A 27,463-nucleotide genomic window follows, 5' to 3' on the forward strand; every position below is an offset into this window, starting at 1 on the left:
CTCAAGCTCTATCATCAGTGCTTCTGGCCTTAATTAATCCAAGGAAAACCACGTGCTGTACTCACTACCACAGTTAAGAGCTTTGGCCTTCTTTGGGCTCTGCCATGTTTTCCTTCCATAGTAAGTACTGCTGAAATACCCAGTTCCCTCACACGTTTCTTTTTTTAAGACTTTATTTACTCATGAGAGACACACACACACACAGAGAGAGAGAGAGAGAGAGAGAGAGAGAGGCAGAGACACAGGCAGAAGGAGAAGCAGGCTCCATGCAGGGAGCCTGATGCGGGACTCGATCCCAGGACTCCAGGATCAGGCTCTGGGCCGAAGGCAGATGTCCAACCGCTGGGCCACCCTGGCTGTCTCCTCACATTTCTTGATGTGAGACTTGCCATCAGGAATAGAAATAGTCAATCCACTATTGACAACCTAGTGTATATCAATATATACTGTTGAGTGCAAATGACTGTTTTATATCACCATATTACTTTGTGATGAAAGATCTGTGAACTCATAAGATCACTTGCAGTCATCTACAGAATGTAACCACCTCTACGGTGACAAGATGATACCGCTATATTATCAAGCCAAAACGTCCTAACCTGGCTCTGTCCTACAAATTGGACTGCTGATTATAAGTACCTTCTTCTGGGTGGAGTCTGCCTAAAGTAAAAGTTACTTCAATGAAGGTATGTTAACAAAGGCCAGTTCACTCCCACTTGTTATTTAAATCTTTACCCAGTGCTCAGAACAAAGTTTGATCAATTCCCTATTGACTTTCAGAATGCACACAGAATCCATATTTTCTCTTTGATTAAAACACACAGTGATTAGCAGAGCCTGGCAATACATACCCAGTCACTTAAATTTTTTTTTAAAGTATCACAAGATGCTTCAGAGTCAAGACTCAGGGAACCAAGACTCACAGTCAAATGTAAAACAAGGCACAACACTTAGGCATATTTCTTTACTACTAAAATATATTTGAAGATCTCTTGATTGACACAGGAAATAGTTTTGGTTATTCTAATAGCAGTTTATAATACTGGCCATCTCTTCAGGGTTTCCAGTGTTCCTGGTCAAGGCTGGGCTGTGCTTTCTACAGAGTAATCAGGGTAACCTAATGGCCACTGACAATGTGTAAAGGGGGCTATTCCCTATGGCTGGGCCCAGAATTCCATGTTCTGCATTCCCAAGAACAACCTATTTTAGAACAGAAAATAAAAGGTGATTCCCACTTATGTTAGAGAAGCTCAAAGAGCTTTGTGTTTTTTTAAAAAAATTAACTTCGATGGCAACCCATTGAGATAAGGAACAGGTGTTAACCAGATTCTTATTGGGAGATTGTAGTTATAAACTGTGAAGGACATGGTATGCCAGCGAACAGGCTGTATTACAGTCAAACATTGGGTTGACATCTTTGCACTTGACTTCCTGCTGTATCACTTCATGCTTTCATGCAACACATTTATTCAATGTATAAAACTAGATTCAGAATCATCTTCTTGTTAGTGTATGAAACTTCTGATAATTGAAATCCTGGCTATTACAGCCACTACTATCTTTGTTAAAATATAGCCATTATGATGTTTGGTACTACTTGGAATTATATTCCAATAGAAAAATCTGCATGAGATAAATGCCAAATTTAAGTCATAAGGGCAACTAAGCAAGTGATTTTATCACCAAAACTATTATTCACAATTGCTTCAGGGTTTTTTTTTAATTCCGTATGTTCTGTTTAATTGAGAGCATGTATTCAAATAATATCCTGCACTAATTCAAGATTTTGAAGCACTGTGTGTTTGGTAGCTAATTTAAAATAATTGACTATCAAATTGATTTTTTAAATGTACTCTGTGTAAATTCTAGGCATTATGAATATCTTCAGAAATAAAATTATGTCCTAGAAAGCACTTGAAGTGTGTGTGCCTAGTACTCAACATTTCTAACATTCAATTAGGGGATTGAGTTGTATATGGGTATAAAGAGCATAAAATTCTATATAAAACATTCTTCTCAAGGATGGAGTGGAAAGGCAGAGAGACTCCAAATAAGACAGTCAGCATTTACTCAAATGACTATTCACAATGGGAACAAGAACTCAACCTATTGATCTAATCCCATTATACTGGGATGCAGGGATAGAAAAAAAGAGAAAGCAATTTGCCTTTTTGTCTGTTTTGCAAAGTGAACAAGAGACTATTTGGTCAGGGAAAATTTTGAGACCAAATACTTACATGTATTGACAGCTTTGGGGGCAGGGGGATTATATTGAGATTATTTTAAAAGTTCTTCCTTCTGTTCAAAGAAAAAGCAAGGACAGTGTCCAGAAAGCACATTGCCATTCAAAACTACCACCATCACCCCACCACCCCCACAAAGAAATAGAATGACTTCAGTCACTCTATGTGGTTTGATTTCATCTAAGTATACCTAACAACCCTTGCTAATCAGTATTTTAGTTCTATAAAAAGAAATATAGTACTTTGCAGTCATTTCCTAATTAAAAACATATGCAAGAAATGCAATGGTAAAGGAAAGGAGGTAAAACTTGGGATTCCTTGGAAAAGGAAAAGTGCCTATTTTCTCTTTATGCTTTGACCTTTGCGTGATTTCTACTGTCCACATTCTCTAAGCTCCTCACCATGATATCCCATGTGAGCTTGGGCCTCTCCCAGTTCCAGAAGTCTTTCAGTGGGTCTGTGCACTTTACCTGCCTCTGAACCCAACACTGTAGGATTTGGTGATGAGTAACGCTGTCAGCAAAGGACCCACTGGCTCAGATGCCTCAGAATTTATTGCCAAAACTCTGCAAGTCTGTCTAATCCCCAGGTTGCCCATTCCTTTCTCCAATTTGGCCTCATTTTCAGAATTAGGTCTCTACCTAGGTTTCCCTTTAATTTTTGCCAGTTAGTTGCTCCATCTAATAGACTCTTTACCCTCAAAGATAGGTGCTAGATCTTGAGGCTGAATTAATGGAGATTAAGCCCTGCTTGTTCTAACTCATGGCTCCTGCCTCCTGTCCTCTCAAATAGGAACAGATCATCCAAAATCATGACTTTTGTTTGCTGGCTCCTAGAGACCAAATTCTGTTTCTATGTCACTATTTACTCACTTACCTAGGAGACTGTGTAACTTGTCTCTAAGATGGTAGCAATAATCCCTCCCATGTAGCCTTCAACCAACTTTCCAAAATGGTGATCTTAAAGGTATAACTATGGTATGATATCATGATTATTGGACAATATATAGTACACTATTAAAACCAGGAAATTGAGAATATATTATAGCTAACTAAAGATCTTTACATCATTTTTGAACCTTTATTCATTTGTGTTGCTTATAGTATATCTATATACTTTTCTCATTTTGAGAATGTTTCATAAATGAAATCTTACAGCATGTAATCTTTCAAGATTGATTTTTTTTTTTTTTTTACTAAGCCTAAGACCCTTGAGGTCTACCCAGGCTGTTGCTTTTATCAACAGTTCATTCCTTTTTATTGCAGTATTCCATTGTATGGATGTACAAATTTGTTCAGTTGAATGCAGGATGAGGGATTATTGCTGCCATCCTGGAGACAAGTTATACAACTCTTCAGGTGACTGAGTAAATATTGGCACAAAGACTGAGAACTCTTTACGCATAATGTAGGAGATTTGGGTTGAAGATTTAATTTGCTTCCAGGATTTTTCTGTTATAATTAAAGTTACTATGAATATTTGTATACAGGCTTTGTGTGAATATAAGTTTTCATTTCTCTAGGATAAATGCCCAAGAGTGCAAATGGTGAGTCATATGGTAAGTGCAGGTTTAGTTTTATGAGAAACTGCCAAACTATCTTCCAGAGTGGCTGTGCCATTTCACATGTCCACCAGCTAATGAGACCCAATTTCTCTACATCTTCCCTCACTAGCAATTGGCATTATCACTAGTTTTGATCTTAGCTATTGTAGTAGCTGTATGATGAATACCTCACTGTGACTTTAATTGGCATTTTTCTAATGGCTGATGTTGAATGTGGTTTCATGTGCTTATTTGCCATCTGTATCTTCTCTGTGGTGAAAAATCTGTTTATATCTTTTATATATTTTAGAATTCATTTTTCAGATGTGATTCCTTCCTCTGTAGTCTTTCATCCTCTTAACAAGGTCTTTCACAGAACAAAAGTTTTAAAATATGTTGATTCATTTGATTCATCATGCTTTCGATGTCCTACCTAAGAACTCCACATATTTTTGGAGAAATTGAAAATGTATATTTATATATGCTTGAATCTGCATAAAGGAACTGGAAAAACACCTAATCTAATGAAAGTGTGAGGCACCTGAATGTGGGAATCAGAGAATATAGGCAGGGATAGGAGATGTGACTTTTCATCTTTTTATATTCAAGTTTTTAACTACATGAGGATATTAATTTTATTTTTTTTAAGATTTTATTTATTTATTCATGAGAGACACACAGAGAAAGGCAGAGATACAGGCAGAGGGAGAAGCAGGCTTCCTGTAGGGAGCCTGATGCGGGACTTGATCCCAGGACCCCGGGATCACGACCTAAGCCAAAGACAGATACTCAACCACTGAGCCACCCAGGTGCCTTGAGGATATTAATTTTAAAAACAGAGCATGGGCTTTGGAATCAGATCAGTTTCAATACGGGCTCCACAAATTAGCTGTTAGAGCTTGGAAAGTTATTTATTACTTTAGTTTTCTCGTCTGTAAAATTAAACATAAATAGACATAGTATCAGTCATTTTTAGGAAGATTAAATAAGATTGTGAAAATAGTTTAATAGTGAACCAATTATGAGATTGAATTACAAATCATAAGCCAAAGTAAAATTTATATTTAATATAAAATAGTTCAGTTTTTTCCTCCTGCTTCATAGTTATCTTTGGTGACATATTGCTCAGTTTTTCTAGGCTTTGTACATTCTGCTGAGGAATTACAGTGGCTACATTTGTGGACTCTGCTTCTCCAGTTAATGCTGTTTTGATAAGTAAGCATTTTTTATTTGTGCTTATAATAAGCTCTGTTCTTTACACAAACTAGCAATCTCTAATACTCTCATTAAGTGGCAATTTATATTCTTCCTGAATAGGTAAGAACTCAGGGCTCAGAGAGGTAAAGTGACTTGATAGGTTGTCTAATTCCAGAGCTTCATAGGTAACTTTGGGATGCTTGGGGGAGCTCAGTCAGTTAAGCGTCCCAACTTTTGATCTCAGGTCAAGTATTGATATCAGGATCATGAATTCAAGCCCCATATTGGACTCCACACTGGATGTGGAGTCTACCTAAAAAGAAAACAAAACAAAACAAAACAAAAACAAGAAAAACAAGAGAAAACAAAAACGGCATATAGCTAACTCTGATGCCAGTATAATCTAGAATATTTTCCATGGAACTCCAGTCCCTTAGAGATATAGCTCAAAAACAAAAAACAAACAAAAGGCATTGATTCAGTGAACTTAGTGTATATTATAAAATAAAGCATGTTGAAAAAGTCCCTTCTTGAGAGTCTGCATTGCCTAATCACAAATTAAAGGTTCTGAGGAATCCTATAGTCTTGAACCAGCATTTCCCAGATTAACTTTATCACAAGGCTCTTAAGAAATATAGAACTATTAGGGCAGCCCAGGTAGCTCAGCTGTTTAGCGCCACCTTCAGCCCAGGGTGTGATCTTGAAGACCCGGGATCCAGTCCCACGTTGGGCTCCCTGCATGGAGCCTGCTTCTCCCTCTGCTTGTGTCTCTGCCTCTCTCTGTTTCTCTCATGAATAAATAAATAAAATCTTAAATATATATACATATATATACGTATATATATATATATACGTATATATATATACATATATACGTATATATATATATAAAAAACTATTAGAATCACTCAGAATTAGAATTCCATAGAAATATTTTAGGACTCCTTAAAGCCCTAAAGAGCATACGTTTTGCCCTATTTTAAAATGCTTGATATTTCTGTAAACTATTTCTAGCATAGCTTCACAAAAACTCCACAGATAGTTCATTTATATGACATTATAGCATCCTACTGATGAAAATAATAATCTTGTGGCAAATTTCATAAAATATATATGCTTTGGATTTATGAAGAAAACCCCCAGAGTAGAAAGTTTTGCACCAACTCTGAGGGCAAATGGTGTTAAAGAGAACATAAATCTCCTTGATAAGCCTGTGACTTTTCACCTTGAATGGTGTACTATTCACCATTCAAATGGTGTACTGAAAACTTTAAGATAAGGTCATGTTGGAAACTCCAACTAATGCAAAATATTGTTTAACATACATACAACCAAAAAAGAAATTTATTTTATTTAATCTCAGTCGCTACCTTTAATTCTGGTACTTCTTACCTATTTCTTCTTACAGGCTTTTAGAAACAAGGTGTTATGTTATCAGCTCAAATGTCGGTGCCTAGATGGAAGGGAATATACTTGCTATTTCCTGTCCTTGGATTCTACCCTCTGTGCAGTAGCTATTTAAACAAAGGCTTGGTAATGAATGTGATGGTTTTGAGTTTTTTTAAGATTATATTTATTTATTCATGAAAAACAGAGAGAGGCAGAGACATAGGCAGAGGGAGAAACAGGCTCCCCAGGAGGAGCCTGATGTGGGACTCAATTCCAGATCAGGGGATCATGCACTGAGCCAAAGGCAGACGCTCAACCGCTGAGCCACCTAGGCGTACCATGAATGTGATGGTTTTAGATACATAGTTATAGACATGTATGTAACATAAAATCATACTAAATACCTCTTTTCCTAAATTTTTCCGTGTCTGATGATGGCAAAATGAGTCAAATACGCTATTTTATTACTTATTAGACTGGTCACTGCTATGTTATTCTTGAAAGGTAAAAGAAAATTCATCTTTTCATTTCAGCCTATTGTTATTTCCATTTTACTTTTTATTAATAAGTACAATTAGAAATTTGTTTCAGAAAGTTTAAAATTTCTTTAGAAACTTTAAATGCCTGGGATCCCTGGATGGCGCAGCGGTTTGGCGCCTGCCTTTGGCCCGGGGCGCTATCCCGGAGACCCGGGATCGAATCCCACGTCGGGCTCCCGGTGCATGGAGCCTGCTTCTCCCTCTGCCTGTCTCTGCCTCTCTCTCTCTCTGTGACTATCATAAATAAAAATTAAAAAATAGTTCTTTAAAAAAAAAAAAAAAAAAGAAACTTTAAATGCCTTAATTGAAACAAGTGACATATGTAACAAATAGAACTTTAGAGATAAACTCATTTTCTCTAAAAATTAAAATGAGAATAAGTTTTATTTCCTCTAAATATTATGCAAGAAGTGAAGAATTAAGTTATAACACAATACTTTAATTCTTTTAATAGAATCATCCATAATTTCTACCAATAGAATATTTCAAAAGTTTAAACTTAGACATTTAATAGTGTCAGGCATAAGTTGTTATGAATTGAACTTAATTATGATGCTTTTATTTTCTATCCTATTAGATAATTTTTTTCAGTAAGGGTGGACATTGCTACTTCCTCTTTGTCCTAAAGTATACAAATATGCTTTTGTGATATTTCAGAATATATTGTTCCACAGAATTTTAAGACTAGTTCATTAAAGTAAGGTACTGTGGAGCAAAATCTACCTTGATTTGATGCTTATGACTTGATTTTAAAAGAATTTATTTATCTCCTGAATTTTAAGCTTGCTTATTTGGCTCACAATAAAATAAAAACAGAAGAATAAATTGATGAGTGTACTTTGTGTAATTCTTTTTAAACATTTATCCATCTTTAAATATTATCCATGTAGCAACTGTAGGTATGTTCATAGAGAATATAAAAAAACTCTCACACTTCCAATTCCTAAGCTTATGATTTTGATGCAATTCACAACTAAAAATTCTAAACTAAGAGGCCATCTGTTTCTATGAATCTGAAAGATACTGCCCTATTTGGAGACTTTTATTACATTAAACATGAAAATCTGGAGTTTTAAACTTCTAGTTACCTGTAAAAAAAAAAAAAAAACTCTAACATCTAATTTGAGGATAGTTTTAATATTCACATATTCTTAAAACACAAACCTCAAAGTGATTCCAAAGAAGACTCTAAGGCTGAAATGGAACACAAGATTAAAACCAATTTTTTAAATGCTTATTAGCTTTAATAAAAACCAACCCCCAAGGGATCCCTGGGTGGCGCAGCGGTTTAGCGCCTGACTTTACCCCAGGGCGCGATCCTGGAGACCCGGGATCGAGTCCCACGTCCGGCTCCCGGTGCATGGAGCCTGCTTCTCCCTCTGCCTGTGTCTCTGCCTCTCTCTTTCTGTGTGACTATCATAAATAAATAAAATAAAATAAAATAAAATAAAATAAAATAAAATAAAATAAAATAAAAACCAACCCCCAAGTATTGATAAACTTTAACTGACTTTATTCATTTTCTGCTTTAGTTTCTTTTTTTTAAAAAAAAGATTTTACTTATTTATTCATAGAGACACACAGAGAGAGAGAGAGAGAGAGAGAGAGAGAGGCAGACACAGGCAGAGAGAGAAGCAGGCTCCATGCAGGGAGCCCGACGTGGGACTCGATCCCGGGGCTCCAGGATCACACCCCGGGCTGCAGGCGGCGCCAAACCGCTGTGCCACCGGGGCTGCCCTAGAGTTACTTTCTTGGCTGACTCATTGTCCATTAATTGTTGGATCTTCCAGCAATTAATATGCTTATTAGAGGGATAGTTGGGTGGCTCAGTGGTTGAGTGTCTGCCTTTGGCTCAGGGCGTGGTCCCGGGATCAAGTCCCTCATCATGCTCCCCCACTCCCCCGCAGGAGCTTCTCCTCTACCTATGTCTCTGCCTCTCTCTCTGTGTTTCTCATGATTAAATAAGTAAAATCGTTTTTAAAAATGCTTATTAGAAAAGGGTTTTTTCAAATATGCTTATCTACTGCTGTATATGGTATATTTTGGTAATTTATCAGAATACACAGTTTACTCATCTCTTTATATCATTTATACATCACAATAGGATTCAAAAGTTTTTTGCTTTAACAAGTCTAAAAAATACTCTGAAACAAGATTTAACATATGTAAATAATCTAAATGCTTATGTTATATTACACCACAGATTTTGCCTTAAAATATTTGATAGCTGTAGCAAATGAAGATAGATGCTTTACACTATACATTTTCTGAGACTAGGGCTTATTTTATGAAGCAAACTTGACTGAATAATTAGAGCTTTTGTGTTGACCAAGTTCAGGGTTTTTTTACAGTCTCAGATTTTAAGATTAAACTAGTTAAAGCAATAGTTATACTGAGCAAGAATTATGTCTGGTTTTCTTTTCTATAAAGCCATCTAATAGATTTTTTAGTTTATATTATAGTTAATTTTACAATTTTTAAATTATTTTATACTTGTAGAGCTTAGAAGTCAAGCCCTAAAAAAAAAAAAAAAAAAAAAAAAAGAAGTCAAGCCCTGCTAAAGAAGACTTGTGCCAAAATAGTTGCTCCCTGACCTCAGTTCAAACACAATCCCTGTCATCTCTTTCACCTGTTTCTTCTTTATTTCAATTTATTTTTTAAACCACTTTACTGACGTATGACTGACAGGTAAAAAGCTTACATATTTAATGTATACAACTTCATGAGTTTGGTAGTAAGTGTATACCCATGAAGCCATTACCAACTTCACTATTATTAAGGTCATAGACATATCCATCACCCCCAAAGTTTCCTCCTTCCCTCTTTATTAGTAGTAGTAATGTGTGTGTGTGTGTGTGTGTGTGTGTGTGTGTGTGTGTGTGTGTGTGTATGATAACACAAGATCTACAGTCTTGGCAAATTTTAAGTATAAAATAAGCAGTGTTAGCTCTAGGTGGTACGCAGCATAATAGATCTCCAGAACTTATTGGCTTGGGCCATAAGAGCAAAGCACTATGCTAAAGTCTACTAAAAGCTGAAGTCATTGGTTAATCTACAAATTACTGAAACTCCTCAAAGTGGATATTCAAATCTCCTCTGAGAAATGAGAAAATTCTCAGCAACTTGGGATAGATGTATTGGACCCAAAAGAGGTCAAACCAGAACCAGTTTAAAGGGTAAAATCTGCAAAGAACCAGAGCTTTTCTGTAGTTATAATCAAATAATAAAAGTGGAGGTCATTCTGCTTGAAGTTTGATGGGATCCATACATTTCATCTTATACTGAGATTTAGTCTTAAGAATAACTCCTGGTTTGGTCAAAGGGGAAGTTTGTGTTTGCTTCTTGTTTTTCTTACTATTTAGAAGTGATAGCCTTCAATAGCCTTGAAGATATCTTTTCTCTGTCATCTTAAAACTGGAAGTCCTACTGCACACTAACTTGTGCCTCCAAAGTCTCTATAAGTAAAAACAAAACAAAAAAACACATCACCACCAAACCTTTCTTTCATGTGCACATGAAAGCACTAGAGGTTTCCTTAATTTTTAGCCTAACTTTAAAAGAATACTATATATATTTGCCATCAATTTCAAATACTATCTATTTTTAAAGGAGTCTATAGGGCAGCCTGGGTGGCTCAGTGGTTTAGTGCCACCTTCAGCCCAGGGAGTGATCTGGAGACCTGGGATAGAGTCCCATGTCAGGCTTCTTGCATGGAGCCTGTTTATCTCTCTGCCTGTGACTCTGCTGCTCTCTCTCTCTCTCTCTCTCTCTCTGTCTTTCTCTCTCTCTCTCTGTGTCTCATGAATAAATAAGTAAAATCTTTAAAAATAAAAAATAAAAAAATACAAGGAGTCTATAGGATTTTATTTTTTTAGGAGCTCCAAGTACATCCTAAATTGAACTCCACAGCTAAGGAGATTTGTAAGTATTTTGGAAAATATTTGTACTGTAAGTTCGTATTCATAATTTTAAATGCATTCAGTTCTTTATTTTCTGTGCAAATTAAACTCAAAGTTAAAAGTCCACATGCAGGATCCCTGGGTGGCTCAGTGGTTTAGTGCCTGCCTTTGGCCCAGGGTGCGATCCTGGAGTCCCGGGATCAAGTCCCACATCAGGCTCCCGGCATGGAGCCTGCTTCTCCCTCCTCCTGTGTCTCTGCCTCTCTCCCTATGTCTATCATAAATAAATAAATAAATAAATCTTTTTTTTAAATTTTTATTTATTTATGATAGTCACACACAGAGAGAGAGAGAGAGAGAGAGAGAGGCAGAGACATAGGCAGAGGGAGAAGCAGGCTCCATGCACCGGGAGCCCGATGGAGCCCGATGTGGGATTCGATCCTGGGTCTCCAGGACCGCGCCCTGGGCCAAAGGCAAGCGCCAAACCGCTGCGCCACCCAGGGATCCCAATAAATCTTTTTTTTTTTAAAGTCCATATGCACATAATTTATAAAAGATGGGTAAAGGGAGAGCTTGTATAACAAAATACCTGATTACTTAAGAAATGATAATCTGTTTTGGATATCTGAAAATAAGTTTGGCTCTCTAATTCTTCCCACACAGTTTTAGTCTACACTGTTTAACTTTTATTTTCTATCAGAGAATATAACTAGAAAAAAATTAATTGAGGTATAATTGACTTAGTTTCAGGTGTAAAACATAATACTTCGTTATTTGTATATATTGCAAAATTATCACTGCAGTAAGTCTACTTAACATCCATCACCATATATCATTAGAAAATTTTTTCTTCTTGTGACTTTTAAGATCTATACTCTGAGCACTGTTCAGATTTGCAATGTGTTATTAACTACAGTCCCCATGTCTCCATGACTTGCTTATAACTGGAAGTTTGTACCTTTTAAACTCCTTCACTCATTTTGTCCACCCTTCAACTCTTGCCTCTAGCAATTGGCAATCTGTTCTATCTACTAACTTAGGGTGTGTGTGTATACTATTTAATATAAAAATGTTATTTTTATATATAATTATATAAACCTTATATATAAATAATATATATTTTAAGATTTCACATATATATATTTTTTAAGACTGCACCTATACATGAGATCATATGGTATTTGTTTTTCCTGTCTGACTTATTTCACTAGCATAGTGCCCTCCTGATCCATCTGTTATTGCAAAATGCAAGATTTCTCTTCTTTCCATGGCTGAGTGATATTCCTGTATGTGTGTGTATGTCACAATTTTTTACCATTCATCCATCAATGGACATATAGGTTGTTTCCATATCTTGGCTGCTATAAAATAATACTGCAATGAACATTGAGGTGCATCTCTCTTCCAGTCGTGTGTTTTTCTTAGAAAAGCACCCAGACATGTAATTGCTGGATCATGTGGTAGTTCTATTTCTAATTTTTTGAGGAACCTCCATACTGTTTTCCATAGTGGCTCTACCAATTTATATTCCCACCAACAGTGCACAAGTGTTCCTGTTTCTCTACATCCTTACCAAGACTTATTCCTTTTTTGTTAACTGCCATTCTAACAGGTGTGAGTGATATTTCCTTGTAGCTTTGATATGCATTTCTCTGATGACCACTGATGTTAAGCCCCTTTCATATGTCTGTTGGCCATCTGTATGCCTTTGGAGAAATGTCTATTCAGGTCTTCTGCCAATTTTCTTTCTTTCTTTCTTTCTTTCTTTCTTTCTTTCTTTCTTTCTTTCTCTTTCTTTCTTTTTCTTTCTTTCTTTTTCTTTTTCTTTCTTTCTTTCTTTCTTTCTTTCTTTCTATCTATCTATCTATATTTGCTATTGTATGGCAATATTTAAAATATTTAAAATGTTAATTTTTTAAATTCAATTAACCTACAGTGTTATATTAATTTTAGGTGTACAATATAATAATTCAATAATTCTATATATTGGTGCTCATCACAGTACATGTACTCTTAATACACTTCACCTGTTTCACCTATCCCCCCAACCCACCTCCCCTCTGGCAGCCACCAGTTTGTTCTCTATATTTAAGAGGGGTTTTTTTTGCTCATCTTTTTTGTTTTGTCCCTTAAATTCTACATGAGTGAAATCATATTTTTCTGTGATATTTTTCATTTAGCATTATACTTTCTAGATCCATCCATGTTGTTGCAAATGGCATGATCTCATTCTTTTTTGTGGCTGTGTAATATTCCACTGTATGTATATGTGGTGTGTGTGTGTGTCTGTATACCACCTCTTCTTTGTCCATCTATTGATGGACATTTACTTCCATATCTTGGCTATTGTAAATAATGCTGCAGTAAACATAGGGATGCATATGTCTTTTTTGAATGAGTGCTTTCATTTTCTTTGGGCAAATAGCCTAAAGTAGAATTACTGGATCATATGGTAATTCTATTTTTAGGTTTTTGAAGAACATCCATTCTATCTTCCACAGTGGCTGTACCAGTTTGCATTCCTACCAACAGTGCACAAGGGTTCCTTTTTCTCCACATCCTTGCCAATATTTCTTATTTCTTGTATTTTTTATTTTGGCTATTCTGACAGGTTTAACTTGGTAACTCATTGTGAGTTTGATTTGCGATTTCCTGATGATTAGTGATGTCAGGCTTCTTTTCATATGTTTGTTGAGTTTTAGGAGTTCTTTATATATATTTTGAATATTAGTCCCTCATTTGCAAATATTTTCTCCCACTTGGTAGGTTGCCTTTTCATTTTATTGGTGACTTCCTTTGCTGTGCAAAGCTTTTTAGTTTGATGTAGTCTCATCTGTTTGTTTTTATTGCCTTTGTTTTTGTCAAATTCAAAAAATCTTTGCGAAGACTGATGTCAAAGACTTTATCACCTTTTTCTTTTAGTAGTTTTATGGTTTCAGGTCTTTATTCAAGTCTTTAACTCATTCTGAATTAAATTTTATACATGGTGTATGATAGTTTTTCCAACATCATTTATTGAAGAGACTGCCCTTCCTGCGTTGTATACTCTTGACTCCTTTGTTGTAAATTAATTGGCCATATATGTATGGGTTTATTTCTGGGCTCTCTGTTCTATTCCATTCATCTGTGTCTTTTTATGGCAATACCATTTTGATTACTATAGCTTGGTAATAGAATTTGAAATCAGGAAATGGTGATACCTTCAGCTTTTTTATTCTCTCTCAAAATTGCTTTTGCTATTCAGTCATACACATTTCAGAACTGTTCTATTTCTGTGAAAAATGCCATTGGAATTTTGATAGAGATTGCTTTGGATAGTATGGCCATTTTAACATGACTTCTTCCAGTCCATGAATATAGAACATCTTTCTATTTATATCTTCCTCAGCTTCTTTCGATATTTTACAGTTCTCAGTGCACAGATCTTTCACTTCCTATTTTATTCTTTTTGCTGCAACTGTATATGTTCATTTAAATTCCTCTGATGTTCATTATTAGTGTATAGAAACAACAGATTTCTGTGTGTTTATTTTGTATCTTGCAACTTTACTGAATTTATTAGCTCTAACACTCTTTTAGTGAAATCTTCAGGGTTTTCTGTTTAGTGTCATATTATCTGCAAGTAGTGGCAGTTCTACTTACTTCTTTCCAATCTGGATGCCTTTTCTTTTCTTGGCAAAAATGCTCTAGCTAGGACTTCCAATATTATGTTAAATGAAAGTGGCAAGAGTGAGCATCCTCATATTGTTTCTGATCTTTCAGCTTTTCCCTGCTGAGTATGATGTTACCTGTGGGCTTGTTGTATATGGCCTTTATTATGTTGAGGTACATCTCCTCTAAATCCACTGTTTTTATCATAAATTGGCGCTGCATTTTGTCAAATGCTTTTTCTGTAACTATTAAAGTTGGTCATGATATTTATCCTTCATTTTGTTAATGTGGTATATCACATTGTTTTAGATGTTGAACCACCCCTGGAATAAATCCCACTTGATCATAGTATATGATCCTTTTAATGTACTGTTGAATGTGATTTGCTAATATTTTGTTGAAAATTTGGATCAGTGTTAATTGGGGATATAGGCTGTAATTTTAGTTTTCTTGTGGTGTCCCTGTCTGGTTTTGGTATTAGGGTGATGCTGGTTTTGCAAAATGAGTTTGGAAGTGTTTCTTCTTCTTCTTTTTGGAAGAGTGTGATAAGGATTGGTGCTAATTCTCCTTTAAATATTTTGCTAGAATTCATCAGTAAAGCTACCTGGGCTTTTGTTTGTTGGGAGGTTTTTGATCGCCAATTCAATCTCCTGAATAGTAAGCAATGTGTTCAGATTTTTAATTTCCTTGATTCAGTCTTGGTAAGTTGTATGTCTCTAGGAGTTTCTCCATTCCATACAGGTTTCAAACTTGTTGTTGTGTTCATAGTAACTTATGGATCCTTTGTATCTCTGTAGTATTAGTTGTAACATCTCTTTCATTCAAATTTTGTTCATGTCCTTTTGTTTGTTTGTATTTTTACCTTGGGGAGTCTTGCTAAACATTTGCCAATTTTATTTGCCTTTTCAAAAATCAACTCTTGGGCAGCCCAGTGGCTCAGCGGTTTGGCGCCACCTTTGGCCCAGGGTGTGATCCTGGAGACCCAGGATAGAGTCCCATATTGGGCTCCCTGCATGGAGCCTGCTTCTTCCTCTGCCTGTGTCTCTGCCTCTTTCTGTCTCTCATGAATAAATAAAATCTTAAAAAAAAAAAAAAAAATCAACTCTTAGTTTCATTGACACGCTCAACTGTCTTTTTAGTTTCTATTTCATTTCTTTCTATTCTGATCCTTGTTATTTCCTTCCTACTACTAATTTTGGACTTCATTTGTTCCTCTTTCTCTAGTTTGTTGAGGTGTAAAGTTAGGTTGAGATTTTTTTTTCTTGTTTCTTGATGTAGGCATTTACTGCTATGAACTTCCCTCTTAGAGCCACCTTTGCTACATCCTCTAAGTTTTATTATGTTGTATTTCTATTATCATTTTTCCCAAAGTATTTTTTCTCTTTTGATTTGTTCTTTGACCCACTGTTGTTCAGTAGTATGTAGTTTAATCTCCACATACTTCTGAATTTTCCAGTTTTCTTCCTGTGATTGATTCTAGTTTATACCATTGTGATTGATTCTAGTTTATACATTGTGGTCAGAAACGATGCTTGATAGGATTTTAATTTTTTTTTTTTAGCCTTAGGCATGGTCTTTATTTACTTGGATACTGTACAAATATTACAATTTCTTTTTGCTGCAAAAAGTATAAAAATAATCTTTATATAGGAATCCATTCGTTACTGCAAATCTTTCTAAATCTCTGCAAATGGCTCTAAATGAGGGTAAATGAATAAACAAGAAGGGAGGGTTGGTCTACACGACAGCAGGAGATTGGGCCAATCCTCAGGGGCTCACCTGCCCAGATTTCTAGCTAAAGACCTCTCTGTTCCTTCTGGTTGACAGCCCCTCTCCCCCACCTATAGGTTACTCAGAGCTAAAGGTCCAGCAGATGAGGGGTACACAGGAGAGGTCTAGGGGGAGCTGCAGGGTCGGGGTGGGGAGAAGTGAAGGAGGCTCGGAGTGGTGCTGGCAAGCATCTGGCTCCACCCTCAGCTTCCCTCCCCAGAGTGGGAGGCGTTGGCTGGAACAGGGCAGTGGGGCTGGACAAGTTGCCCTATGGGGATGATGGCAGGTCTTCAGTTCTGTGCCACTGAGTGGCAGCCGAGCCTTGGCTCTGAGAGGGCATGAGGTGGGGGAAAGCCCCAGAAAAGGAGAGGCAAACACTCTGGTGATAGGATTTTAAGTTTATTAAGATGTGTTTAGTGGCCTAACATATGATCTATCCTGGAGAATGTTCCATGTGCACTTCAGAAGAATGTGTATTATGTTATTTCTGAATGGAATGTTGAGTATATAACTGGTTTACTATGCCATTTCAGGTCATTATTTCCTCTGGATGATCTTTTGAAAAACTATTACTTTCTTTATAACAAGTTATAATGAGGACTAGTGGATTTTAGGGCACTAAGGAAATTCAAAATCTTTTTTTAAACTGTACTAAATATTTGAGAATTAAAGGAGTTGTAAGCAATTTACAAATATTCCCCTTTTGCTATCAATTAATAAAAAGCCCTCCATTTAGTGACAAACAAAATTTAAGTTTTTAAATTTATATTGCAAGTATGTTTTTGACTCTCTTCCAGTTACTGGCCTTCTCTGTGCTATGAAAAATAGATTATCAAGCCAAGTTTATCTTCCCTTTTCTTTCACCTCAAAATGTCCTCTGTACTATGGTTTTTTAAACTTTAGCATGCATCCGAATCTCCTGGAGAGCCTGCTAAAACATAGATTGCAGGGTTCTACTCCAAGTTTCAGGTTTAATAGAACTGTTGTAGAGCTTATTAATTTGCATTTCTTACAAGTTCCTGGTAATTTTGATATTCTTAATCTGGATACCAAACTGAGAACCACTGATCTAGGATTATACTAAGTTACTCTCCTTCAGTTTAAGAGAAATAAATAGCACTTCTCTCCAACAAATTTTACTTTGTACTCTTAATTCCATCTTCATCTCTATCACACAATTATTTCCTCTGTTTGCAGCTCTCCAATCTCTGTATGCACTGACTTCCTCCATTCTGCTTTCCTGATGAGTAGACTTCAATTTTTAAAAACACAAAACAAAGGCACCATCTAACTACCATTTTTGTCTCATGAATTACCTGTTCACTGCCAAATTTCTAGACAAAATATCCTTGAACCAGAACCTCTGCATGCTCTTGCTTTTCTTCATTACTTGGACCATCTCTGAATCAATTAAGAGTCCCAGCAGGAAACAGGTAGCACTCTCAACTTAGGTAAATTATTAATAAACCTATAAAAGCGTCAGCAGGATATAGGGAAACTACAATGGATACTGCAGTAACCTGAGCTAGAAACAATGAGATCATCCTGTCATTCCTAGATCTGAATGAGAGGAAGCAACACTTAACAGAATCTGAAGAACGCTCCACGGGAACAAGTTGACTGATAGGATTTATGACCTTCTGGCGAGTAGGGTAGCCCATAGTAATACCATGTAGGCAGGAGACAGGAAAAAACAAACAAACAAACAAAACAAAAAACTGTTCAGACTCTTTCCTCCTGTCAATATGCCAATATTATACTAGTTGCTCCAAACTAGCTAAAGTAACCAGAAGCTAGAAGGAAAATGAGCTAGCTGATAAAGTTCTAGAGTTCAACCTCACAAAGACAGAATAGTGGAGAGAATAGAGAATGGATCTGAGGTGCAAATAGATGATATCCAGCACAGCCCATACCTTTTGATTTTTAGCTTGTATTCTTGTCCTTTATTTTGGTAACAATTTCTGTTCTCAACACAGAAAACAAAATCCTATAAGCTGCCATTTCAGAAGATGATGTCAAATTCATTCATATTCTTCTCATGAACACATGGAGCAATCTCTAAGATTCTACATGATAAAATACATCTCAATAAATTAATAAATTTAAAAGGATTGAAACAATACAAATAGGTTCTCCAAATTTAACAAAATTAAAACAGAAATAAACAACAAAAGGATACTGGAGAAATTCCTGAATATTTTAAAATTAAACAATATACTTTTAAATAATCCACAGTTCAAAAAAGAAATCAAAAGGAAATTTTAAAAATTTTGAATGAAAATGAAAACATACAAAAATTAATGTGCTAAATGGTAAATTTATAGCTTTAAGTGCCTATTGGAAAAAAGAAAGCTCTTAAAATCAGTAATCTAGGGTTAAACATCTAGCAAAAGAACAATAAATTAAAGCTAAAGCAAGCAGAAAAAGGGAAATAATGAACATCAAGGTTAAAACCAATGGGGAAAAATAGGGAAAGCAATCAATGAACCCCAAAGTTGATTCTTTGAATAGATTAACAAAATTAATATATCAAGGGAAAAAAGGAAAGAAAACAGACCCAAAATTGAGAGTGAAAGTAGAAACCTCACCACCAAGCTTATCGAGATTAAAAGGATTAGAAATACTGTGCAGAACTTTATGCCAACAAACCAGGTAATTCAGATAAAGTCCTAGAGATATAAATTATTGAAACTGACCCAAGTAGAGGCACCTGGGTGGCTCAGTGGTTGAATATCTGCCTTTGGCTCAAGTGGTAATCTGGGGTCCTGGGATTGAGTCCCACACTACACTCCCTTCGGGGAGCCTGCTTCTCCCTCTGCCTCTGTCTCTGCCTCTGTCTGTGTCTCTCATGAATAAAGAAAATCTTAAAAAAAAAAATGACTCAAGAAGACATTAAAAAAAAATCTCAGTAAGCCTGTAATATGTAGAGAAATACTGTATTACTAAAGATTTTCTCACAAAGAAAAGCCCACATCCAGATGGAAAAAAAGGATAGCAGCTAAGGACTAAAGCAGTGTTTCTTAATGATGTTCTCAACCTTTCAAGAGTTAGTGAGGTCAAAACCATTTTCATAAGTTGTCATTTGTCTCTTTCTATCTCAGTTTCTCAAGTTTCTAGACACTATATGACAAAGGACACTGCAACAGAATGAATGCAGAAGCAGCTGGGAGAATTTAGGAGTCCTCTATTAACCCAGACAGCAAAGACCTAAACCTGAAATATGGAGTTATATATTTTTATATAGAGAAATATAAAACGATCCAAATCTTATTGTTTTGTAATAGTTACATTTCCATTAAAAATGTTATTTAACATGATAGTTTATTATTTTTAAAGGAACTGAATTTTTACTGTTCTCATGTTGCATACATTAAATACAAATATATGTGACACATATAAATAAAAGTTCTCTGGAGTTCTCAATTTTGTATCAGTATAAACCTTTGGTTGTGGGACCAAAAGGTCTGAGCATTTTTGGAAAAAAAGGACATAAAACACAGTAGTAAGTAATGAGAATGAAATGGAAAGGATTAAATAAAAGAAAGACAGGAGTTGGACAACCAATAGATTTGGGGGCAAATGAGGAAAGAGATAAAATAGAATCCAGAAGTTTGGCCCAGGGATGCCTGGGTGGCTCAGCGGTTGAGCCTCTACCTTTGGCTCAGGGTGTTATCCCGGAGTGCCGGGATTGAGTCTTGCATTGGGCTTCCTGCATGGAGTGTGCTTCTCCCTCTGCCTATGTCTATGCCTCTCTCTGTGTCTCTCGTAAGTAAAATCAATCAGTCAAATGTATGTATATATGTTTAGCCCAAATGCCATACAAGAATGACAAATTAAGAGATAAGGAAATAAAAAAAAAAGATCAGTGAGTTTGGTGATATCAAGAATTCAGTTTTGACATACATGAAATGCCAGCCAAGCAGCCAAGTAGACATATAAGAAAATAAAATATATAAAGACTAAAATATAGTTTGAAAGTTATGTGTGTAGGAAAGATCAGGTTGTCCTGGCATCTTACATAACTGAGCATCACTTCAAGCAAATAAGATATTCATAACCATAAATCTTGGATCACTTTTCCCTAATTCCTTGGTGGATGATTGTTATGTTTCTTCTGAAAAGCTCTCTTAAATGGACAATTCTGGAAGCGTCTGGGTTATACATTTATCTTCTCTAAGTGCTTTTTTATATTTTCTCAGTTTCAGTTAAATTACTATAGACCATTAACAATTTCTAAGAGGCCCAGCTTTAGGGGAATCAGACTGAAAAGACAAACTTAATTCTCATTAGTCACTTTCTCTGGAGTTTACTTTCTTTCTTTCTTTTTTTTTTTTTTTTTTTTTAATGAAACAGCTATTAATGCCCTTATGAGCAAACACATATATTCCAACCTCCAAAAGAGTTACAGAACAAACCTATATACTGACTAGCAATATTTCTCAACTGTCTGTCATTCCTATATAATATAAAGTAGGAATGTCTTAAACTTCTTTTAAAAGACATCCCTTTTGAACTTTGAGAGGTCCTAAATCCTACTATTCTGACAAAAAATTTACTTTTACTTTGATTGGTAGACTTATCAATTTTTCAAGTTGTCAGGATATTTTTATTTTACACCTCCACCTCCATGTAACCATCACCTTTCCAGGATAAAGAGTTCTATGACTTGTGGTCAATCTTAAAATCTTCTTCACCTCCCCGATCCTTTAAATTGACAATTTCTAGATTTTCTTCAATTCTATTAAGTCTTGAAGTCAAGAGATTAAAGATACATTAATTATTACAGGCAAAATAATATTGTTAGCAGAAAAAATCCCATCACTTTCCCAGGCTTTTTGGCAGCAAAGTATTAGGTTACTATCTTTATGGAATTATTAATGAAGAGTTATAGTGTATAGCAGTGCTTATCTTTCATTGTACTAGCAAAAGAATTCTTTTTCTCCCAATGAAATTTTATACAATACCTCACTATATAAAATGGGCCATAAAGTGCAATGCTCTGATGTTTGTAAAGACCTAAAGCCCCCAGAGGCTCAGTCAGCCCTTTTTCCTCCTTCACAACCCATCCAAAAAAAGGCTCTTTAGGGTGCTTCCCAGGCAACATGGAATGCACTGTGAAAACCATCACTTTAAAGCATCATTAAATGTTGAAGATGCCAATATGGATTTAGAATCAAAGCTTCACATGAAATAAAGCAATTACTTCAGAAGGCCTCTTTACTGCAACTTCAATAAAACTTTATAAAATCCATTTCTTCTCAAAAATAATATAAAACTTTTCACAGATGCATCCTCAAAAACTGCCTTTCTTAAGCAGTGAAGGAATGAACACAGCATCACTTTAAACAATACTGATTATAGTACAGTAGATCAGGAGGTCTACTGTAACTCCTCTTATGGTAGATGTCAATATAGTATATCAAAGACACATTAACAATAAAATGGATCAAGATTATTTTTTATTGCACATTTGCTTACAAATCTGCTGTTTGAAGTATAGCTAAATCTCAAGTATTAAGTTAGTTTCAGCCATATTTCCATCAACTGAATTAAAGCAGTGAATTGCCTATATATTCCCTTAAGATTATGTTTCAGAAACTGGAACATTAACCTTCCCAATTTGTCTAGTTTATTGGAGCACATATTTAACATTTGTTTTTTTAAAAATTTAACTACTCAAAACCAAATAGCATACAATAAAGAAAACAATGTTTATGTCTATTCATGTAACTCAAGCTCAGAGAACTTCTGATTACATAATATGGTAAAGGGTCTTCAAAACTATTCAATTCTTCTTTGTATAATTTTGGAAATTTTAATATTTTGAGAAATTGATTCTCTCATAATCAGACTTTTATAAGGTTTCCCCTCCCCACCAAAAAACAACCCACAATGACTCCAAATTTAATAAAGGAACCATTATCTTGGACTAAGCTTCAAAATAGTATTCACATTCTCTATTCACTGTACTCCACAGTTTAATGCAAAATGTGCTATACAGATCGAAATAATATGGCATTTGAGCAGTCCATGCTTTAAACAGACCTTGAAACATTGATAGCCTGATCAAAAGAAACACAAGAATGAAAACAACTACTGCAAATGCAAAATTTTGGCCATTAATGGATCAGAGTAATGGCTGATGCTCCTACTAAGCTCATCAATATCATATAAAAAACAAAGAAGAGTAACAACAGACATTTGGCAAAACCTTCTAAATTATTTATCCCAAATTCTCAAACGGAATTTTTAATGCCTCACTCTTAAATTTTACACTTCAATCATTCATGTTTTCCTTTTCAGACTGTTAAGAAATAATTCTACTTAAACTTTTAACCTATGTATCCTTTCACACATTTTTACATAAAAAATTACTAAAATCACAATTCTGTGGCATCTGTTTATAATCAAACATACACCTAAACTGCAGTAAAGAAATTAGATCCTTTCTTATTCTATCTAGAAAGATGTTACCAAATCTCTAAGAACTCTTTTCCACAGCTCTTCTTTGTAACAACCATGATTTATGAAAATTGCATTTCAACTCCATAGCAAATTAACATCCATGCTTATTCCACATAGGTACTGCTAGTGGTCCCTGTGGTGTCCTTTCAACAATAACAAACTCATCAGGGTTGCCAAATGCCTCATAGAAAACCAATAAATCTTGTATTGCACGCTCTTCAATCTGAAAAAAAAAAAAAGGTGAAAAAAAAAAGATCCTTTAATCTTTTAGCAAGATTATATTAGCTTTCCAATTTCCTTTTGTGGAAGTACAACTTTATATGAATACAATGCAGCAGAATTAAATGAGGTATCCTGCTATCCCCTAGGAAAGTAGAAGGCTTAAGGCCTGAAGAATAATCAGATACCCATCCTCCTTTGAATTTTAATCTTGAGCAGAAAGAAAAAACCCTGAAAATAGTTGTTGGAATCCATTTATTCCAATAACTTCAGGAAGATGCTTTCTGATACATAAGTCTTCTAACTCTCCAGGGCAACTATGGGTTATGTGTTTCCAAGCCTGGCTCTCTGGTCTTTCAAGTAAATCTCAAATTTTAGCATCCCTTGATAATTTATCCTTCCTTGAACTAGTCAAAATTGGTATCTGTGGCTTACAACCTAAGAACACTTTCTGATACAGAAGCACCAGATAACGCCAAGTTTGTTACTATTTATTTATTTATTTATTTATTTATTTATTTATTTATTTATTTATCTATCTATCTATTTTATATTTTATTTTATTTATTTATTATTTTAGAGCAAATGAGAGTGCAGCGGGAAGGATGTAAGAGAGAGAGAATCTTAAGCAAGCTCCACTGCCCAGCATGGAGTCAGAAAGGGGGCTCAATCTCATGACCCTGAGATCATGACCTGAGCTGAAATCAAGCGCTGCATGCTTAACTGACTGAGCCACCAGGTGCCCCTATTGATCACTTAAAAAAAAAAAAAAAAAAGCCTTGTGACAATTTATTCATTCTACATTAACCTAAATTCCTTCAATTAATACTCATTGAGCACCTCAGTTTTGTTTTATAGTACATTTTAACACAATAAATATATATACTTTTGAAATGAAAATAAACATAATTTTCTTAAGATGAAATGTAGTGTAGTTCTTCCCTAAATTAAGTCCATAAAAGCATATTACTTACCTGAATCAAAGCCAAGGGTTTTTCTCGACTTCTGATTAAAGCTGCTTCCTGCTGTAATTCTTCTTCTACAATAGATGCAAAAGTGACTGGAGCTACCACAGGAGGAGCAGTCAATGAAGAAGACAGCCAGGGACTGAAAGAATAGTAACAATGAGCTCTCATTATCTTCCCAAATTCTTGCATATAAATTCTCCTCTGAAATACTCTTCAACAGTGTTACACTTTTTCCCAGTGACCTATAATATGAGGGGACTTGAAAGCTTTTGCCTTCTTTTTATAGAATAGTAAGGTTAAGAAACAGAGGAAAGGAAAGCTAATATTTTATTTGGATCAGTGCTAAAAAGAATACTTTAGAAAACACCAAAAGGCTGGATGGAGCAAAAATGATATAACTAAACAGAAAGATAACTCAAACTGTGGAGCAGACAGTAGTCAGCTACCACATTCTATTCAATATCATACTACTCCCAATTTCTTAATATTATCTTTCAGTGCTAAACAACAGCCTAGCTTTTGATGCTCCAAAGCTAATCAATAAGCCTTACTTGGGACTGTCTAGAAGTGGTAAATCTGAAATATGGTTGCCTTCTGGTCCTGGGGTACCATGAGGGGAGCATCTGCAAAACAAATACCAAAACTGGAGATTAAAATTTCTACTAATATTAGTAAAACTGTTTATTCATAGAAATACAGAAGAAGAATTATAAGTCCTGACACAGGATACAAGTGAAGGTGTGGAATCAGACTTACTTTTAAAATTTAAGTTAAAAAAAAAAGTCCACAGGTATATAAACCCTAATAATATTCATAGAACCATTTACTATTATCAAACATACATTAGGAAATACAGAAAACTTTGTAAATAAAAGTTTTACATTAAAAATTGTTTATGAATAAAAGTGAAAAATTAGCACTAAGTTTCAAAATACATACAAACTGAATAATTAGCCAAATTTTGTGAGCAACTAATATAGTAAATACTTTGATAAGCCAGGAATTATAGGATAGAAATATATGATTACTATGTTCTAAGAACTCACAAACTAAGTGAGGAAACAGTATATAAAATGATGTAGCAGAAAATAAGATACGATCTAACAGAGGCACCTGGGTAGCTCAGTATCTGCCTTTGTCTCAGGTGGTGATCCTGGGGTCCTAGGATCGAGTCCCACACCAGGCTCCCTGTGAGGAGCCTGTTTCTCTCTCTGCCTATGTCTCTCTGCATCTCTCATGAATAAATAAAAATCATTAAAAATAAAAAAAAGATAAACTATCTAACAGGGCTATAGAAATCTAAAAAGATCTGATCATTTGAGAGGGCCTCATGGAGAAGACAATAAAAGAGGTGTAGGATGAGGGGGCAGAAGTATTCGTGTAAGAGAAATAATTAAAGGTACTATAGAGACTGGCCTAAATGTGGAATTTTACAGCTAAAAATACCTAGAGATTATCTGGATTAATCCAATCCCCTCTTTCAGAATGAGCAAACTTAGGCCTAGACAGGTTTATCAGAAAGTCAGAGAATGAACAAATAGCACCTAAAACACTGACTTCCTGATTCATTTATGGAGTTACTAGGTATGTGTAGCACTATGGTGCTAAAAATCAGGCTGATTAAAATTCAGTCTCTTCTCCTCTAAAAATACTGGGGGGAGAGGTTTAAAAATCTATTTATAAACAATAATAAAAAATGTGAGATAAAACAATTGATGCCTGTACCAATACGTACAAAGTAATATGAATTAACAGGAGATACTGACATAATATGGATGAGGGTACATGCTCTTGGCTTCACTGGGGAAATGGCATCAAAGCTGAGAGTGGCAGTGAAATAGCATTTTTGGTTGTACAAATGAATGGAATGGTAAAAGCCACCAAAGCCTTTTCAATAAATAGGATAGGATTAAGAGTTTGCAAGGGATTAAAAGAGAAATAAAGTTAAAATGAACCAGTAGGCCAAGAGTACCAAATGCACGGAAAGCTAAAATGTTTAGACCTAATGTGTGGGCAAATAAATTTACTGAGAGTATTTTTATATACATATCTCATTTAATCTTTGCAATACTCTATTAAAAACCATGTATTATTTCCATTACACTGATTAGAAAATTAGGTTCAAAGAATATTATATAATTGCCCGATTCACAGATTGCCTAAGTAGAGACAGAACTCAAAGCAGGTCTTTTTTACTCAGAGTACAGTCTATTTTCCATTATCACAAACCTGCCTTTATTTCTATTATTCCTCTTAGTTTAGAATACATTCCACTATAAATGTCTTCTTATTCTTTAAGGACTAGCTCAAATATCACCTTCTCTCTCTTCCTACAGCATTTCAACTACTATTATAGAGCTTCACACACAGTAATTATTGCTTACATGTCTATCTTAACTACTAGACTAGTCTCTCAAGGTACGGCACTGCGTCATTCTTGTTTGTATCTCAGTGTCCAACAGAACACCTGGCACATAGTTGTTTGTAAAAATATAATTAAAGTATAAACAACAGGGGCGCCTGGATGATTCAGTCAGTTAAGCATCTGCCTTTGGCTCAGGTCATGACCCCAGGGTCCTGGGATCACACCCTGCATCAATCAGGCTCCCTGTTCAGTAGAGAGCCTGCTTCTCCCTCTCCCTCCAGTTGCTCCTCCTGCTTGTGCGCTCTCTCTCTCCCACTCAAATAAATATTTTAAAAAACAACAGTAAGAAAGCCAAAGGATTTTAAGTATGAGATAAAAGCAGGATTTTTTTTAAAGTTCCTTATTCCTTTGAATTACTGATAACTTCTTTCTTCTAGATGTTAGGTACTGAAATACAAAATGAAATGAAAGGTATAGCTATAGGTTTTTAGTTTTAAGTTTTAGGACTTGAAATCTACTGGGTGCTTGACCTATGACCTCCAAAATAAAGAGATATCCCCAGGATAAAGTAGAAGACTTCCAACCAGGAGAAAAATGAAGCTAAGGAAATAAATTAGAAAGCTACTGGAGTGTTATAAGATGATGGAAACCTAGACTAGAATAACTACAAAATAAATGGGAAAAATTTTACATTCTGATGAAAGAGAGAGCTACCTTAAAGACTAAATTCCCATGGTTTAAGTTCCCTGAAGTCCTTAAAAAAAGAAAGAAAAAAAAAGGAAAGAAGGAAATTAGGAAAGAAAGAAAGACATAAAAGAAAGAAAGAAAGCATCCTAAAGTCAGTCCAAGGCTATAGATTAGAGGCCTTCTAGGCACTAAAGCATAACATGGAATAAACACAAACACAGATAATGACTTAAGTGGTGCTCAAAAATCTCTCTGGTGTCTGGGGATTGGCTAAAAGTGTTTGACACTTTCAAAGAAATAGAAAAATACTGTGGAATCTATTATTAAGTAAGAAGCAGCAACTACAAGCTGTCTGTGAAAGTGATAATGGTACTGGCTAGAACAAATCGAGTATCAGGATTAAAGTATTTTATATAGGCCTTATTAAACCAAAGTTAAGCAATCAGAGCTTAAGTATAACTTACCTGTATAATCTATAATTTATAGAGTACTTCCATATATATTATCAGATATAAGCCATAATAAACC

General features: G+C 35.2%; 1 protein-coding gene across 4 annotated transcripts in view; it reads right to left on the bottom strand.

The window, feature by feature from the left end:
- Positions 1-18,143: 18,143 nt before the first annotated feature.
- IBTK (inhibitor of Bruton tyrosine kinase) overlaps positions 18,144-27,463 on the bottom strand; it is a 97,695-nt gene continuing 88,375 nt past the window's right edge. For all 4 annotated transcript variants that reach the window (XM_055330057.1, XM_055330056.1, XM_055330055.1 and 1 more), the window contains exons 27-29: positions 24,435-24,506; positions 23,890-24,022; positions 18,144-22,919 (exon numbers count right to left, since the gene is read on the bottom strand). In XM_055330057.1, coding sequence (XP_055186032.1) covers positions 22,788-22,919; positions 23,890-24,022; positions 24,435-24,506 — 337 coding nt within the window. In that variant the 3' untranslated portion in view covers positions 18,144-22,787. The remainder of the gene's footprint in view (positions 22,920-23,889; positions 24,023-24,434; positions 24,507-27,463) is intronic.

This window comes from Nyctereutes procyonoides, unplaced genomic scaffold (genome assembly GCF_905146905.1).
Source record: "Nyctereutes procyonoides isolate TBG_1078 unplaced genomic scaffold, NYPRO_anot_genome, whole genome shotgun sequence".
NCBI classification, from domain to species: domain Eukaryota; kingdom Metazoa; phylum Chordata; class Mammalia; order Carnivora; family Canidae; genus Nyctereutes; species Nyctereutes procyonoides.